At 54.5% G+C, this 16,311-nt stretch overlaps 1 protein-coding gene across 1 annotated transcript in view; it reads left to right on the forward strand.

Moving 5' to 3' along the window:
- The window catches only part of LASP1 (LIM and SH3 protein 1), a gene marked incomplete in the record, with an annotated part of 38,100 nt that overhangs the window by 15,588 nt on the left and 6,201 nt on the right, over positions 1-16,311 (forward strand). The window contains 2 exon segments of the mRNA XM_053910895.2: positions 748-832; positions 7,469-7,576. Coding sequence (XP_053766870.1) covers positions 748-832; positions 7,469-7,576 — 193 coding nt within the window.

A 16,311-nucleotide genomic window follows, 5' to 3' on the forward strand; every position in this document is an offset into this window, starting at 1 on the left:
TTGTGCCGTGGCAGTGGTGTTTAGCCTCTCTGGGCCTCAGTTCTATCAAAGGACAGTTAGAGTGGTTGTGAGTTTGATGAGCTAAAGCCTGTATGCCCTTTGCACAGGGCAAACATCAACCGTTGCTACAGCATTATCTGTCGCCCAAGGGTGGCCTCTTTTCTGGCATTAAGCGGATCTCTCGCCCACACTCCAGTTAAGTTGGACCTTGTTAGCCCTTGGAAACACCACTCTGGATGTGTGCATTTTTTCTTTCTCACCACCTCCTCCAGGAAGCCCCTGGATATGCATGTCCCTTTCCCCTTTTTTCCTGTCTCTCTATCTCTGCTGCCCTTCCTCTCCTTGGTTGGACTCCATGTCTGGTCTTCGACTGAAAGCTTTGTCCTGGCCCCGTCCTTATGTTCTCCCCTCTCTGGCCTAGCCCTCTTGACTTTCCTGGTTGGTAGACTCGAAGGGATGAACTGTCCCCAAACAGTGGTGATCTGAAACCCTGAGGGCATCCCGTTGCCTCCCTTTGGCTCAGGACAGTTCTCCACGGCCCGCCAGCCACTCGGGCCTATTGTGTCTCCCAGTCCAGCCCAGGATGAGTCTGAGGGACACTTGCCTCCCTCTGCATGGGTGCTGGACACTATCGTCCTTCTCGGGGATAAGAGAAAGTTGCGAGGAAAGAGTCAGAGGTCTGTAAGAAGCTTAAGAGATCCCTGCCCGTTCCCCAGAGTGACCCCAACTTTTTATTCTGTCCTGCAGACACTACCCCAAGCAGTCCTTCACCATGGTGGCCGACACCCCGGAAAACCTCCGCCTCAAGCAACAGAGCGAGCTCCAGAGTCAGGTGAGGGGGCAGGGCCGCGGCTGGGGCCTGGCGGGCAGGGAAAGCTGTTGTAACTCCTGCATTTGGCAAGGGCTCCTTCCCCCTGGGGGTTACTCAGCAAGGCTAAGGTGCTGAAATCCTAGCACTTGCCTGTCCCCTGCCCCCAGTTCTGAACCCCGTTACTTCACATCTCCGAACTTTATCAGAGGAGGAGGGGAGAGCATGCCCCCACTCCTCACCTAAGGTGGGCTGGAGAGAGGTGTGTGTCTGCTTCTGTCTGCTCTAGGAAACTTCACGTGGGGCCCCTAAAGCCCACCTCCTCCAGGCAGCTGGTCCCCTCTTCCTCCTCTCTACTCACTCCAACCCTCAAAGGAGGGAACTCGCCTCTCTAGTCTCCTGCCAGTCGGAGGTTACACAGCCTACCCTCTGTAGCCATGTCCCCAAACCTCCTACGCTCCTCCGAGGGGGCGGGCTGCAAAGGTGGCCTTGGCCCAGGTGGCTTATCGCCTTTGTGTCCTTGGGCCTGATTTTCCCGAGTGCCTGCTGGGAGGGGTAGGAGGCAGTGGTGTGTTACATTTAGCAGGGGAGGAGGTGGGGTTCCTGCCCCCGGGAGAACTCAGTATGTAGGGGGCACCGAGGAATAAGAGCCCTGATATCAGAACAGCTGACCCTGCCTGGGGGTACGGGAGGGCTTCTGGGACAAACCTGGCCTGGACTATGGGGAGAGGGCTGGTGGTTCAGCAAAGACCCCTTGGGGAACTTAACCAAATGGGCAGGTGCCCAGGGCCAGAAAAATGCTGTAGAGAACCTGCCTGGGCTGCAGTGGGGACCGCTCTGGGTCGCTCTGGACTGGGGGTCCTGCCGTGTTGTCTTGATGTGGTCTTTCTGGGCCCCTGCCTCCCAGTAGGTCCCACGAGGGGAGAACCAGCCCTGGGCTGTTGCCCCGTTGTACAGACCAGGAAACTGAGGCGTTTGAGGCCCTCGCTAGGACCATACAGGAAGTAGCAGAGATAGTGACAGGCTAACAGCTCAAGCTCTGGGCACCTTCGCTTGTTCGCAGGGTCACTCCCACTTTGTGGAGGAGGAAGTGGGTGCTGGTGACTCTGAATGCTGTTTTTGTCTAACTTTTGAGACTTGTGTCCTATCCAGTTCTCCGCCCCCCTCCCTGAGGAGCACTATCGCTACCTTGAAACATGCTGGTGAGAACTTTTGTAGCTTAGCAAGTGCTCAGAGATACGTGGCCTCACTTGTCCTTGACCCTACTCTGGGGGTCAGAGGAGGGGACCCAGGCTGAGAGAGGCACTGGCCTTTGGCTGTGGACACACAAGCTGAGTTAGGTTTCAGTATCTGGGCTCTGGTGTTTTCACTCCAGAGTATAGTGACCTTGACCATGTGCAGCCCAGGTGGGGCCCACAGTGATGGGGAGCAAGTGGGGAAGCTGGTTTGTTCCTTGGCAGCAACTCACAGCTGCCAGCCCGGCCCCCACCCCTGTCGTGGTGAGAGATGTAGTTTCTGGTGGAGCCGGTGAGGACACCGGACCTCTGCCAGCTGAGGAGGCCTGGGTGGCCCAGCTGGCAGGAAGAGGGGTTGAGACAGCCCTGAGGCCTGGGGCTGGTCTGCACAGGGAAGATTCTGGCCAGGCCCTGACTCCCCGTCCTGTAGGGAGTCCACCGGGGCTGGAGGTGGAGGGGGCATCATGGGGCGGACGGTCCAGAGCATCATGGGGCGACCTGTACTCAACTCACAGCTTGAGAGGGTCATTCAGAACCCCGAGGACCTGGGGGAAGAGGTGTGGGAGGGGTGTGCACACTCAGATAGAGGCAAGGGAGACACACACATGTGTGTCCGTGTCTCAGGAGGAGAAATTCAAGTCAGGCTAATTCCCTCAGCCTTTGTTGGTCTCACAAAAGCTTGGCTGTAGGTCTTTTTTTTTGTCCCTGGAACCCGATCCCTGAGGGACACCCTCCCCCCCCCCCCCCCCCGCCCGCTCCCCAGGGCCCTTCTGGGTCATCTCTTGGGCTCCCGACACTCAGGCAGGCTGTGGAACCACGAGAATGGCCGTCACTCTCCATTAGGTCCACGCTGAGAGCCAGGCCTTAACCTCATTAATGCAGCTGATGGAGAAGGGACTCCTGTTGTCCCCATGGTACAGATGGGGACACTGAGATTTAGAGAGGCCACGTGAGTTGTCCAGAGGCAGATTTCAAGCCCTTTGCTCTCAGCAGCTCCCCAGCCCCGCGCTCACAGCCCAGGACCACAGGATGCGCCAATCTCCAGAAGGGACGGGGACTTGTTAGAATGCACCCAAGGGGCTTCTGGGTGGGGCCTAGGAATCTGTTTTGACTGCCCCAGTGATTCTGCTGAAAACTGTTGGTCCCTCAGACATAATTTGAAAGGCTTAGGGCTGGGCTGGTGGTCACGTGGAGCTGAGGGACCTGAGCTCACCCTCCTTTCTCTGCGCTGGTCTGGGCCCCGGGAGGTAGGGCTTTGCATTGAGAGCATGGCTCTGATGCAGTTGGGCTCCCCGGGGGGCTGGAAGGTGGGGGCAGGACCTGCCCTCTTTGCAGGCCTGGTTCTGTCTCCCTCCACTGTCCCCCCCCTAGCTGTGTGGTCTGGGCCTGGCCTCTTGCCTCTTGTGGCTTCGTGGCTTTTTTCCTCCACGGTAAAACGGGGACAGCAAACTCCAGCTGCCTGGAGGTCGGGGGCTGGGCCTGCTGCTCTGAGGCTTGGAAGAGCTGAGCTGGCCTGGCTGCGGGTGGTGACAGGTTCTGGTTCCTGTGGCCGCTGTGGGGGCAGGGCCGGCTCTCAGCCTGCCTGTAGCTGGCAGGAAGGGAAGTGGGAGCCTCCTCTGCCTGCCTTGCCCCACCCCACCAGGGTGTCAGCTGGTCTCTTTCCAGGGCCCCTTCCTGGGCTTGCATCCGTGTGTCTCAGCCCTTCTCTGTCTTTGGGAAGTTGCCTGTGCTATTTCAGCTTTGTTTTCCCTGCTCCAGATTGGTTCCCCAAGTGGTACTTTGGGTGTCCAGGACACCTGGAGCCTCCCCAGCGGGGGAAGGAACCACAGAGCTGACCAGAAATGACCCCCTGGGTGGTCCTGGCCAGGCTTGGCTGAGGCAGGAAAATGGCAGCTGGGCCCCAGCACCCGCCCCCTGCAGCTCTCCCAACCCCCACCCAGGCTGAATGCCTTCGGGGTGGGGCTGAGCTGGGGTGGCTGTGCGGCCCCCAGGGCCCAGACAGAAGTGCAGAGAGAATGTCTCACTTTTTTCCCTGCACTGTCACGCCTCCAGGGGGTGGCACAGCCTGAGACTTGCCACAGGAAACCAGAGAGCCCGTGCCTGTCCTAGGGCAGGGTCCCTGCCCTCTCATCTTGGATCCTGCCACCTCAGATGACACACCTGTGCTGCTCTTACTGGAGCCGGCCGGTCAGAGGTTAAATCCTGGATCTGCCACTATTAGCTGCTGACTTCGGGCGAGTTACTTAAAGTCTCCCAGCCAGAGTGCCTACACCTGGGAAGTGCCGGCTACCTCTCTCCAGGGGTTGCTGAGGGGGTGTTAGTCTGTACCAGGCCTTCCCAGCAGACAGCCCCTGGGGTAGCGCCAGCACCCAGTGCGCATTTGCTGTCTCTGTCCTCCTGCAAAGAGGCAGACCTGGGGCACCCAAGCAGCTGAGGCTTCCAGTTCCGGCCTCTTCCATCAGGTCTGCTCCCTGTGTGCGCATCGCGGTTCAAACCTGGTTTCTTTTTTGTTAGAAGGGAGTGGGTTACAGAGTGCGTGGGCCCCGCACACGGGAGGCACAAAATAAGTGGAAATTGTTGGTGGTGTATTTTTTTTTTTCAAGAATTTTTTTTCATTAAAGTCAGGATTTTCCCTCTTAACTGGGTCAGTAAGGCAATTAGTTTCCCAATTGTGCTGCCTGTTTGTTTGGAAATTTTGGGTCTACATTCAATTCATTCATCATTTACTCAACAGGTATTTGTAGCTACTGTTTGCTGGGATGACTGATGAACAAGATAGACTGTGGGAGAATAGTCAGTAGATCGATGATTAAAAAGCGGAGCGTCCTAGGTGGCGGTCGTTTGGACTTGAGGAGACTCTAGCCTGCGTCCTGGCCCTGTGTTGGGAGTTTCCAGGACGGGACGCCCAGGCGCCGCCCAGGCACAGAGTCTTCCAGCCACGGGGCTGAGTTGCATCCTGACCCTACCAATAACTGGGTTGAGTGACCTTGGACAGGTCCCTTCGTGCCTCAGAGACGCTCGTCACATTGTGGCGAGCCATCCCAGATGAAGGTGAACACTCCTGCTTGTGTGATAAGGAGCCCTTACGGAGGGATTCCAAGCAGGGCCCTCCCCACACTCCTGGCTCCCCACTTTTTACCTGTCACCCACTCCAGCCCCAAACAGCCTCTCGGAGAATCTTCCCCACCTCGATTCTCCATAGTAAGGGCTGTAGGTGCTTAAAAACGGTCACAAACTCCAGACCTGGGAGGGCTTTTAGAGATCAGCTAGTTAGCTCCTCTTGGAGGGGGGGCCCAGAGAGAGAGACTGACTTGCCTAGGGAGACTCAGCAAAGGGGTGCTGAGGCCAGGTCCCTGTCTTTTCTCAGCCCAGACTCTGCCCCAGCCCCGCCCTCTGTGGACTGCCTGCACCAGGGGTAAATGAGACCCCTGCAAGGAGAGAGAGGCAGCTCCTGAGCCTGGGAACCCGCTGATGTCATCACAGGGTTGTCACAGCAGTTTCCCCTGGATTAGGGTCCTGACCCTCGCCAGGCCAGGAAGTAGAGGACGGGGGTGCCGTGCGGACTGGCATTTGTTCAGGACTTTAACAAAGCACTTTCACAACCACCCTTATCAGGATGTGGTGAGGCCTGCTGCCTGCTCTACGATCACTTGGCTGCTGTAGACCGACTGTCTGTTATCTGCACCTTTGATTGGAATGGGTGGTATTATTGTCCCCATTTCACAGATTTGTAAATTAAGGCCCAAGAGGTTCAGTCATGTGCCCAGCATCACTTAGCAAGCGGGGGACTGAGCCCGTGTTAGTACCAGCCCCCTCTGGCGTTCAGCCCATGCTCGGGGGGCAGGAAGACCCCTCCCCATGATTCCTGTGACAGCCCTTTTACAGGTGAGGAAACTGAGGCTAGAGGCCTTGGATTTGGGGCTTCTGTACCCGGAGCTACATGTTTCTGACTCTAAAAGTGCCTTACCTGCCCTGATTTCCTCTCCCCGCCCCAACCCTGAGAGGCGGCATGCTGGCGTAGGCCTTCCTGGATGGGCTGGCGCTGGGCAGTTCTGGGCCCTTGGGGTGGGTGGGCACCTTCACCCACGGTGCCAGCTTCCTGTCTGTTGGGAACCAGCATGCGCAGGCCTTTGTTTTTATTCTGGGTCAAAACAAAGGCATTTCTGGAACCTTTCAGGACGAAGCCCGTGGGCAGATGGGCTGGGGCTCCAGGGGACAAACAAGGACTCCTGACCCCGGAGGGGGGGTTGCAGAGGAATGACAGGTGTGGTCCCAGCCACACACATGTGTTGTCAGTTGGGTCATAGTGCAGCTCGGCCCTGTGACCAGATGATTCCATTCCCGGGCTTGTCATCCTGGAAACTCCCGAGGTCCTGGGCCTCGTGTCCTGGGCTGACCGCTTCCAGGATGGTGCGGCCCCCGTGGAGGAAATCCAGGCAGCTGGTGGGGGTCGGGACAGCTGGCTGCCGCGGTGGACAGTGAGGTCTCTGGAAGCCAGGGCGCAGTTCTCTATCACATTTACAGCTTCCATTCTGCTCTTTAAGTCCCCCAGGGGAGGACAAGCCAGTCCTCCTATTTCAATTCCTTGAGTGTGTGGAAAGTCCTTTTTGCTGTCTGACTTGAGTCCCTCACTTCGAAGATCCATGGAATTCTCAGAAGAGGAGGCCAGTGGTGGGGTGGTGGGTTCTCCCCCAGAGCTCGGAACCCTGTTCCGAAGTACTGGCTGTCTTCCGGAACCAGTGTCGTCTGCTCCTGTGGTGCTGACCTCAGAAGCCGGCCTGGCAGGCTCCAGGAAGCCGCCAGGGCCTGTCGAAGGCTCGTTGACTGAGTCTTCCAAGTGGCTGTCTCCCCGCCCTCCTTTGTGGGCACCAACATTGTCCCTTGGCACAGCCCTCACTTAGCTGGTCATTTAAAAAACGGCGCTGAGCTCTTGGCGGGTAGGGTGTGGGCTGGGGCAGACTTTGGGGCTCTGGAAGGCGCCTTCTCCCTATAGCTTTCTGGCAGGATGGGCTGGCGGTGAAGGGTTGAGAGTCAGCACATGAGCTTTGCATCTTGGTGGCTCTGGACATTTGCTGCTTGGCTGTGTAACCTTGGGCATGGGACTATAACCTGTGTGGCTCAATTTCCTTACCTAAAATGGAGCTGATAATAGTATATGGTAAGATTTAAATGGGGTACTTCGTGTGAAGCACTTGGCACTGAGAATGCACTGAATACGTATTAATGGGTTATCATCGTTACTTTAGTGTTTTTTGGTTAAGGCTTCCGTTTTGATTTGGGGGGTGGTGGGGGTAGATGTCACTGCAGGGGGGCTTCTGGCCAGGATCTCTCTCCTGGCTGGTTGCTGCCTCAGAGGAGCCCCTAGGCCAGGGCTCGTCTGCGCCCCAGACTTGACTCCAGTCCCTCTCCCAACTGGGTCCTCCAGGTGCGCTACAAGGAGGAGTTTGAGAAGAACAAGGGCAAAGGCTTCAGCGTGGTGGCAGACACACCTGAGCTCCAGAGAATCAAGAAGACCCAGGACCAGATCAGTAACGTAAGCTCCCCTGCCCCTGCGGTACCACACTGACCCGCTGCCCTTCCTTGTCCCCTCCCTGCCAGCCTGGCAGATAGGACTGAGGCCCCTGGACAGGCCTGGCCGACAGCCGCTTGAGCAGAGGGAAGAGTGTGGGGTTCCCAGATATTTTTCCCTGTGTGTCCCAGACTCTCCCTTTGCCCCACTCTGCCCACATAGCATTTCTGCCTTCAAAGGACTGTAGTTTGAGGAGGGGTCCAGGGAGGGCCTATGTGCTCAATGGACCCCCACCTCTCTCTTTGAAGTTGCATTTTTTTTTTCCTGGCTATGGTGGGTGTTAGGGTCCAGACTAGCTGTTTTGTCTGAGCGCAAAGGTCAGAACTTCAAAACTGGGTGGCAGGGATGGGGAGGGGCCACCCTCCTCCTTGTCTGCCTTTGGGTGCTGACATTGCAGTCATTTCCGCCCTCCCTCAGCTTCCTCCCCCACCTTGCTTGTTCTTCCTTCCTGTGTAAAAACCCCAGCCAGCTTTGCCTGCCGGCCCTTCAGCCCCTGGCCAGGGGCCTCCTGGGCCTGGGACGGTCAGCAGTGTCTGACTGTGGCGAGGCTGGGTTTGGAGAGTAAGCGGTGGGTCTCCAGGCCCCCTGGGACCCGTGGCCAGGGAGCAAGCCTCAGTTTCCTGCTTGGCTGAGCCATAGACCTGCAGCCTGTGTGACTCTGGGCTTTCAGGGAAGCTGCCTCTTGGGGCTTTGGGCCCGTGGGGGTGGGGCACCGCTGTGAGCCACAGTGCAGAATGTGAAGATGGGGTGTTGGGGCGCAGGTTGCAGGGAGTACCCAGCTCGCTGGGCCAGGAGACCCTACAAATGAAGGACTGGGCAAGCAGTCGTCTTCATGTCTGGAGTGGGAAAGGGTCGGCGCATTGCCCAGGCGTCACTCTGGGCTGAGGGACTGGAGAGAGAGGCTGTGGAGGGCCTGGATTTCAGGGTGGCCCAATGGGCATCCACCCCTGTGCTTCCCATCCCACTTCCTGGTTCCCCATCCCACTACCTGGCCCCCTTGCCAGGACACTCTTAGAGGTTGGCTGGGCTATGCTTACAGTGAGCTCCAGTGGTGGCCCAGGTGGTTTCAGAAGCCAGGGCTGCAGCCCGGAGGACCAACCATGCCCAAGACCATGGCTTTCAAACTTTGACCGCAACCTACAATATGAAATACATTTCACTTCATGGACCACTCCCCGCCCTGCCCCGCCCCGCCCCGCCAGATAGGTCTGCTTATTTATTTAGAGAGAAAACAGACTCATAACTTTCATGAAAAAAGAGACCTTACTCTTGGAAGGTATTCAGATATTTTCTATTTCACTTTATGAAAATGCTGGTTGCAGACTTCCCTGAATGGGTTTCACAATTACGTTGTTGACCTGCAGCTTGAAATTCAAGGCTTGGGGAAATAGAGGGCTTCCCTCGGGCTGGGAGGGCGTGCCTCCCAGGGCTCTAATTGCGCACGCCCTCCCCCACCCCCTCTTTTACAAGTCAGGACCTGGCCAAAGGTAAAGAGGGAAAGGAGGTCTGTATCTTACAGCTCACCAGGGGAAAACTGGAGGGAGGGGAAAGCCTTGGGTGATGGGGAAGAGCCAGGAGGGCTGGCAAAGCTGGAATCTTGCCTCTTCAGCCTCTCTGGCTTTTCATTGTGAAGAACTTGTCTTTTATCACTGACCTTGCTCCCCAGCAATAACCTTGATCCCTGAATCCCTTCACTCATTGCTTCCAGCCTGTGGGTTTGAGCCTCTGGGGGTTGTAGGGGGGCGGGGGGCGGGGGATGATGACAAGCAAGCCTAATCATTCCTGCCTCCCTTTCTGGAAGGCTTCCAGAATACTCCACACCCAGACTATGGCACCTGCTCTTCCCTCCCCCACCCACCAGTTATTGGAGGTGTTCCTGTCCGAGGAGACTTAGTAACCAAACTCACCCCTCACCACGGTGGCCAAGACATTCACACCTAAGGAGATAGCCATCTTGTCATTAACCGCAGGGCTGCAATTAGCTGATTGTCCTCTGCTCTGAGGAGTGGGGGAGGTGAATTGAACCTGACCTGGTTCTGCTTTTGCAGCTTTAGCTGGGGCCTGGGAGGTGTGACCACAAACCTAGAAGACTGTTGGTTGCAGTGAATGCAGTTAGAGTCTGTCAGGTGTGGGTCTCCCACCAACTGTACTAGAATCATTGGAGAAGGTTTATTGAAAATGCAAGCTCCCAGGCCCCCTCCCTAGGCTGCCTGAATCTGCATCTCCAGGAGTGGGGCCAAGGAACCAGCATTTAAACACATTCCTTGGGTTACTTTGGTGCTCACTGACGTTTGAGAACCATCACCTAAGAGTCAAAATTCTTCGGTAAGTCCTAAGTCAGAGTGTGCCCAGCCTGGCTGCATCCCACGACTCCCAGGGAACGGAAACCTGCTGAGGGCCGTTGTTCTCTTGTCCCACGTCCAGAAGGGTTTGGGGAAAGATGGTGTTTAGAGCCACACCTTTCATTTTGTATCCAAAATAGTGTTTATATGTATGCGTGTGTATATATATATATGCATAAGTAGTGTTTATATGTAGTTCCTCAGTGGCCAGGCCAGCTCCCAATGCCTCCTGTTTCCAGAGGTCAGGCCATTTTTCGAAGACATGATTGGCCTCCCTGGAGGAATATGCTGCAGACTAGAGGGTTTACCAGTGAGTGCATTTTAAAAATAGGTGTCTGGCCTGCCCAGGTGGTGTTTATAAACACTTTGGAAATGTGTGGTCTTCCATCCTTCCCACCGAGAGGCAAGAGGGTGACGTGGGAAGAGCCGGTGAGAGCAGAACCCCAGCTTCTATCATTTCAGGGCTGGCTAGTTTCCTCGGAGCCTCGGTTTCCTCATCTGTAATAACGGGGACCATAGGCCTTACCTTAAGGAGTGGTTGCAAGGAAAACGTTAAGTGCTTGGCATTTGATAAATATTGTCCATTATTATTACTTTAGAGGTGGCCTTATTTGCTTTCTACATTGTGGCTAAGGGACAGGGAGTAAAGTTTGGCTGCAAAGTTGGGCCATTGTCTAATATGGAGAATGTGTGGCAAAATTAGAGACAAGATATTAGTAAGTTGCACATCTGGTGGGTAATTGTGTCTTCGTGAAAGGCTTCTAAAGGGTTGAGAGGCCAGAGCCGCCTGCAGTGGGGTGAAATGTATCCTTTCAGAATCCTGGCCTTGGGCCCTGAGCTCTAATGGCTGTGTGGACGGGAGACTTTAATTGCTGAGGCCCCTTTGTGGGAGCCGCTGCCTTCAAGCAGAGAAGCTATACTTTTATTTACCTACAAGTGTACTTATATATTGACTCTCTGTATACAGTGTTACATATTTTAACCTTTTTTCCTTCAAAATGTAACACTCAGTGCGCATACAGTAAGCCCTCTGTGTGCACTCACCACGCAAGGCAAGAAGCTGAGCGTTACGGCACCCCACCAAAGAGTTGTCAAAGTGTTTAAAAAAAAAAATCTCTTGTGTAGTGAGCATCTACCATATATTTCACTTATTTATGAGGAACCAGCTGGAGGATGTGACAGGCAGAGGTGCTGCCTAGTCAGGAAAGAGAGTGCTGGATACAGTTAGGTACAGAACTGGTTGATGTCCTGCAGCACCATAAACCCACAAACTTCAGAGACATCCTTGTTATAGGCAGGAACCCTTTGCATTTTGATTCAACAAAAATAATAGGAGCTTAAATTCCATAGATTAGCGTCAGCCTTTCGAGCCTGGGCCTAATCGGTAGAAAGTAGTGAAGTCGAACAAAATTCCAGCCCCAGAGTCAAGTGGCCTGAAGGTGGGCTTGTTGTACAGTACTATAGTTTAATTTTTCAAAGTGTGTGCTACTCTATAATTTGAATATGTAACTCTGCATTTCTAAACGCTGTGGTTTTGTTGGAACTGATATTGTACCTATAGCAAGTATCCTTTTGTATCTCACTTTTTTTTGGCAACATTGGGCTTAAAGATTCATCTCTGTGTTCACATGGAGTTGTGGGTCATCCTTTTTCTCTGCTGTATAGTATTCCGCCTCAGGCTTATACCGCATTTTATTGATTCTGGTGCTGGTGGATATTTGGAACGTTTCTGTGTGCTATGTACATCCTCACACAAGATGCTGCCTGGCTCTCTCCCAGCATGCCCTCCTGCCCTCTCCCAGCATGCTCCTCAGCTCTCTCCCGAAATAAAAAATAAAGGAAGGGAGGGAGGGAGGAAAGAAACATGGAAGGAAGGAAAGAGAGAGCCATCCTCATTCGTATTTCCTAATGTTCGTGCGGAGTGGAATTGCTGGGTTTCATAGGGTGTGTTCCTTCCACCTTACTACATAATGTTGGACCGTTTTCCAAGCAGCTGTACTGATTTACTCTTCGCAGTGCTGAGGGCTCCCATTGATCTGCACTCTTAGACTTGTCTGTCTCAGCCGTTTTCATTGCATGTAGTGGTATCTCATTGTGCTTTTAACTCCCCTTTCTCTAATTGCTAGTGAGATTGAGCACAGATTTCCATTTGTTTTTAAGAACAAAACATGGTTAGTTTCTGACAGGGAGCTGTTAGTGGTGATTGAGAACTCAGGATCCCATGTGAGAACTGGGTTCTCACTTACCCACCTTCTTACCATCTCTCGACCCTTGGGGGTGAGAATATACATCTTTCTTGGACTGACTGAGAAAAGGAAATGAATCAAGCATATACGGGCACCAAATAGGCCCTCAACAAATGGAAGACGTTATAAAAGTAGACCCTGGCTAATGAATGAGCTGATTGGTCCGTCCAAGCCCGGCGGTCCCTTGTCAGCCGGGAGGTAGAATCATGAGGGAGCAGCTTGTGGAGGCAGACCTTTGTTTTCTCCGCCGTCGGGGGAGCAGGAGGCTCAGGGAAAAGAGAACGTCCAGTAGCAGAGAAAGTGTGTTCTCTTCAGTTTTGGAGTGGACCCTGCAGTCCTGGCTGGCGGGGGCCTGATGGGCGGGCAGAGCCCTTAGGCCGAGGCTCCTAACCACATTCATTGTCAATGTCACGGACTGTCAGAGCGTGGTGGCCTTCCCTGGGGGCCCAGGACGCTTCTTCAGCTGGGGTCTGCTGACCTTTCTGGACTTAGGGTGACCTCCATCTGGGCTCTTAGAAGATCAGAACTTTGATGAGCTTGATGGAGCCTTGGAATCTAGAAAATGTTTCTTTCCCTTTCGGATGTGCTAACAGCCTTTAATGTGCCCATTTGCTTCTCAGACCTTGAGGTCGGTCAGCAAAGCAGGAACACAGCTCCCTCCCTGGCTGGGGGCGGGGGTGGGCGGGGCAGTGAGGGAGCTGCAGCCTCACTCCTCTCCCTCCGCTGCCACCTTTGTGCGCTCCGCCCACTGGAGTTTACCAGCCTGGTGTCCTCTTCTCCCAAAGTTAGCGTGACCTTGCGGTTATCATCTCTTCGGAGACTGAGAGGATGCTGTTCGGATTTATTCCAGAATGGGAGCCGTCAGCCAGGACTAGGGGCAGATATGGGCATGTGGCCGCCTAGCTCCACACTTGTCCTCAGGAAGGGCCTGTCTGCCTGTGACTTCTTCCTCATGTGTCCAGCCTCAGCTCTCAGTGGGTAATGACAGCTCAGCCCGGGAAGTCATTAAGCTTCTGAGTCTCATTGTCCTTTTCTGTAAAGTGGGAATTAAGGCGGATCTGGCTGATTTACTCCTTAGGGTGATTGTCACTCAGGCCAAGGGAGGTAATGTGCCAAGAGCCTTGATAAACTTACAAGCAAATGTGAAGGTCATTACTAGTAACAATAACAGGCGGTACCTGCAGCGGTGGGGAGAGGGATCTTTCATGTTCAGGCTGCCGCCACGTCACCCACCTGGTCAGCTGGCTCTAATTTTATAAATATTTGTCCATGTATAGTGTCTGTTTAAGGAGCAAGATCGAGCCCACCAGCCAGATCTTGCTTTCCGCTCTAGAGTTTCATTAGGTTCCTAGAGCTGGCCGAGAGCCTTAGGACCACCTGGGAGCAGATGGTACCATGGTGCCTCGTACAGATGAGGAAACTGAGGCCCAGAGGGGAAGGGACTCTCCCAAAGTCACACGAATAAGTAAAGGGCTCATGATCTTTCAGGGATAGGACAGGAGAGGGACACTGCAGCCTGTGATGGAGGACCGAGTCTGTGGGACACTGGTAGGGGATGGCACCAGGCCTTGGCTCCTACAGGGAGACATGCACTCTTTCCCAGGGCTCTCTTGTCCCCCCACTACTGCAGATAGTCGCGCTCGGGGAGGGAGCCTATTGCCCAGGGTTGCTGGGCCCCCAGCATCAGGGATACCTGTCTCCCAGCCCCTCTCCTGGCAGGGCCCATGCAGGCCTCTGTCTGCCTCCACCTGTGCACTTGCCCTCCCCGGTCATTGGCTCTGGTTCTGGCCTCTTTTCATTAACAGAAAGTAAACACAGGAAGCTGACCTTCCCCACTCCCAGGACAAAAGTCAGAAGGGCAGTTGTCTTGTGAGCCTGGGGGCCTCGGGAGGGGTGAACCCTCTGCTTGTCCCCCCAACTGATCGCTGAACAGGGCTCACTGAGGGAGTGGGGCTGGGGGAGACTCACCTTCTTCCCTTGTCTGAGAACTTCACCTTTGGGTGCTCTTCTGCAAGGGAGTGCAGAGATCTGATGAGTTTTCAGCCTGGCCAGGGCTGGCTCTGCCCCCTCAGGAGTAGACTCAGCCGATGATTTCTCCATTTGGGTGTGGGTCCCTGCTTGGGCAGAAAGGGAAAGGTGAGGAGGAGGAGAGGGCTGGTCCCAACCCAAACGCCTAAGTGAGGCGCTCTCTGCCTCCAGCCTGGACCCGTCCTGGGCTTTGCTGCTGCCAGCCTGCCCTCCGAGCCCAGGCCACAGCGAGTAACCATCTTCTGAGCCAGCGGAAGGATGCAGATGTGCCCAGGAGGCCACGCCCACAGACCTTTAGCCCAGTTACCACTGTGTAAGCCCTGCCTGGCCAAGTGTTAATGTTAATTCTTGTCCTCCCTGCAAAGCTGATGCCAAGGATGGGGAGAGAAGGCAGCAAAGAAGGTGGGTGTGGGTGGCCAGAGAGGCCCGCCCTGGGCTGGGCAGCTCCTCAGGTATTGGCCAGGGTTCCAGGGCACAGGGTCACTGGTCTCTTCTGCTCCAGGATAGAGGGCAGACTGTGCCCCTCCCTCCTCCTCCACCCCCATTTCCACTGGGAGAATCACAGGGCAGGATGCTGGTGAAGAGGAAGTGAGAACCAGCTTCCAGTCAAGTGGTCGGAGGCCTAGAGAGAATTCAAGGCCTGGGCCTGCCTGGGACAGGACCGATTTTTCTCAGTGTCCTGCTTTCTGAGTTTCCTCTGGGGGTGAGGGGAAGCTATTCTGTCACTCTCTGTCCCACTTCTTCCCCCACACCCAACCCAGCCCGACACCCCTGGATCACTGAAACCGTGGGCTGTAGCACCTCCCCTTGGTTGCTCTCCTCCCGCCAGTTCCTCCCTGAAGAGCTCTCGGACCCAGGTCTGTAAGGTGGGCTATGGGCGACAGATCCCTGAGAGTGCAGGGAGAATGCCTTAGACTCTTGGCCCTGGTTCTTTCTCATTTTACTCTTTTTTATTCATATCTTTTGTGTAAGTGTTACAATATGCTTTCCCTATTTGTGAAGTGATACTCGTATGTAATTTATAAAATTGATATAATTTGGGAGGACCATGCTAACACATTTTACATGTTGCCGTCCAAGTATTTGGGCAATCAGCGGTCAGCAAACTTTTCCTGTAAAGGGCCAGAGAATAAGTATCTTAGGCTTTGAGGGCCATTCGGCTTCTGTGGCAGCTGCTCAGCTCTGCGGTGATAATAGCGTGAAAACGGCCGTAGATGGCAGGGACTTGACAGAGTGTGTCTGTGTCCCAATAAAACTTTACTTCTGGACACAGAAATGTAAATGTCAGAGAGAAAGTGCATGTGTTACAAAATATTCCTTTTGGGCCCCCCACCCCCATCATTAAAAAAATGAAGTAATTAGCCCTGGCTGGTATGGCTCAGTGGATTGAGCATGGGCCTGCAAACCAGAGGGTCGCCGGTTCGATTCCCAGTCAGGGCACATGCCTGGGTTGCAGGCCAGGTCCCCAGTAGGGGGTGCGTGAGAGGCAACTACACACAGATGTTTCTCTTCCTCTCTTCTTCCTTCCCTTCCCCTCTCTCTAATAATACGTTAAAATATATATATTTTTTAAAAATGAAGTAATTATTCTTACAAATCCTGAGTAAATGGGCCAGTTTGCCGACCTGGTTCTCAAACATATGCCTGCTTCTGACTCACCTGGGGAGCTTTAAAAAAAATGCGTAGTCCAGAACCGCAGCGCTGATTCTCTGTGCTGGAGGAGGCCCCGGGACCCGCCTTCTAACAAGCAGCCCATGTGGGTTGGAAGCAGATCATCTGAAGGCAGACTTGTAAAAACGCAGCTCTGGAAGGTCTCCAGGGCCTTGGCATGCTCAGTCCAGCCAGTTCTTGCTGAGTGCTAGGGCATGTGGCTTCTCCAGGCCTCTTATTGGCCATTTTTGGAATCTGATCAGGGGAGGAATCCATCCCCAAGAGAACATCCAGCCTGACATTTCTTGTCCCCAAAGGCTGGGGCCCTCAGGAGAGCATGCTTGGGCGCTGGCCTCTACTGCTCGTGCCTGCAAGAGGCAGAACCACCTGGTACTGATTAAGAGCACAGGCTTTGGAATTTGCATGTTCTTGG

Source organism: Desmodus rotundus, chromosome 9, assembly GCF_022682495.2.
Source record: "Desmodus rotundus isolate HL8 chromosome 9, HLdesRot8A.1, whole genome shotgun sequence".
Classification (NCBI taxonomy): Eukaryota; Metazoa; Chordata; class Mammalia; order Chiroptera; family Phyllostomidae; genus Desmodus; species Desmodus rotundus.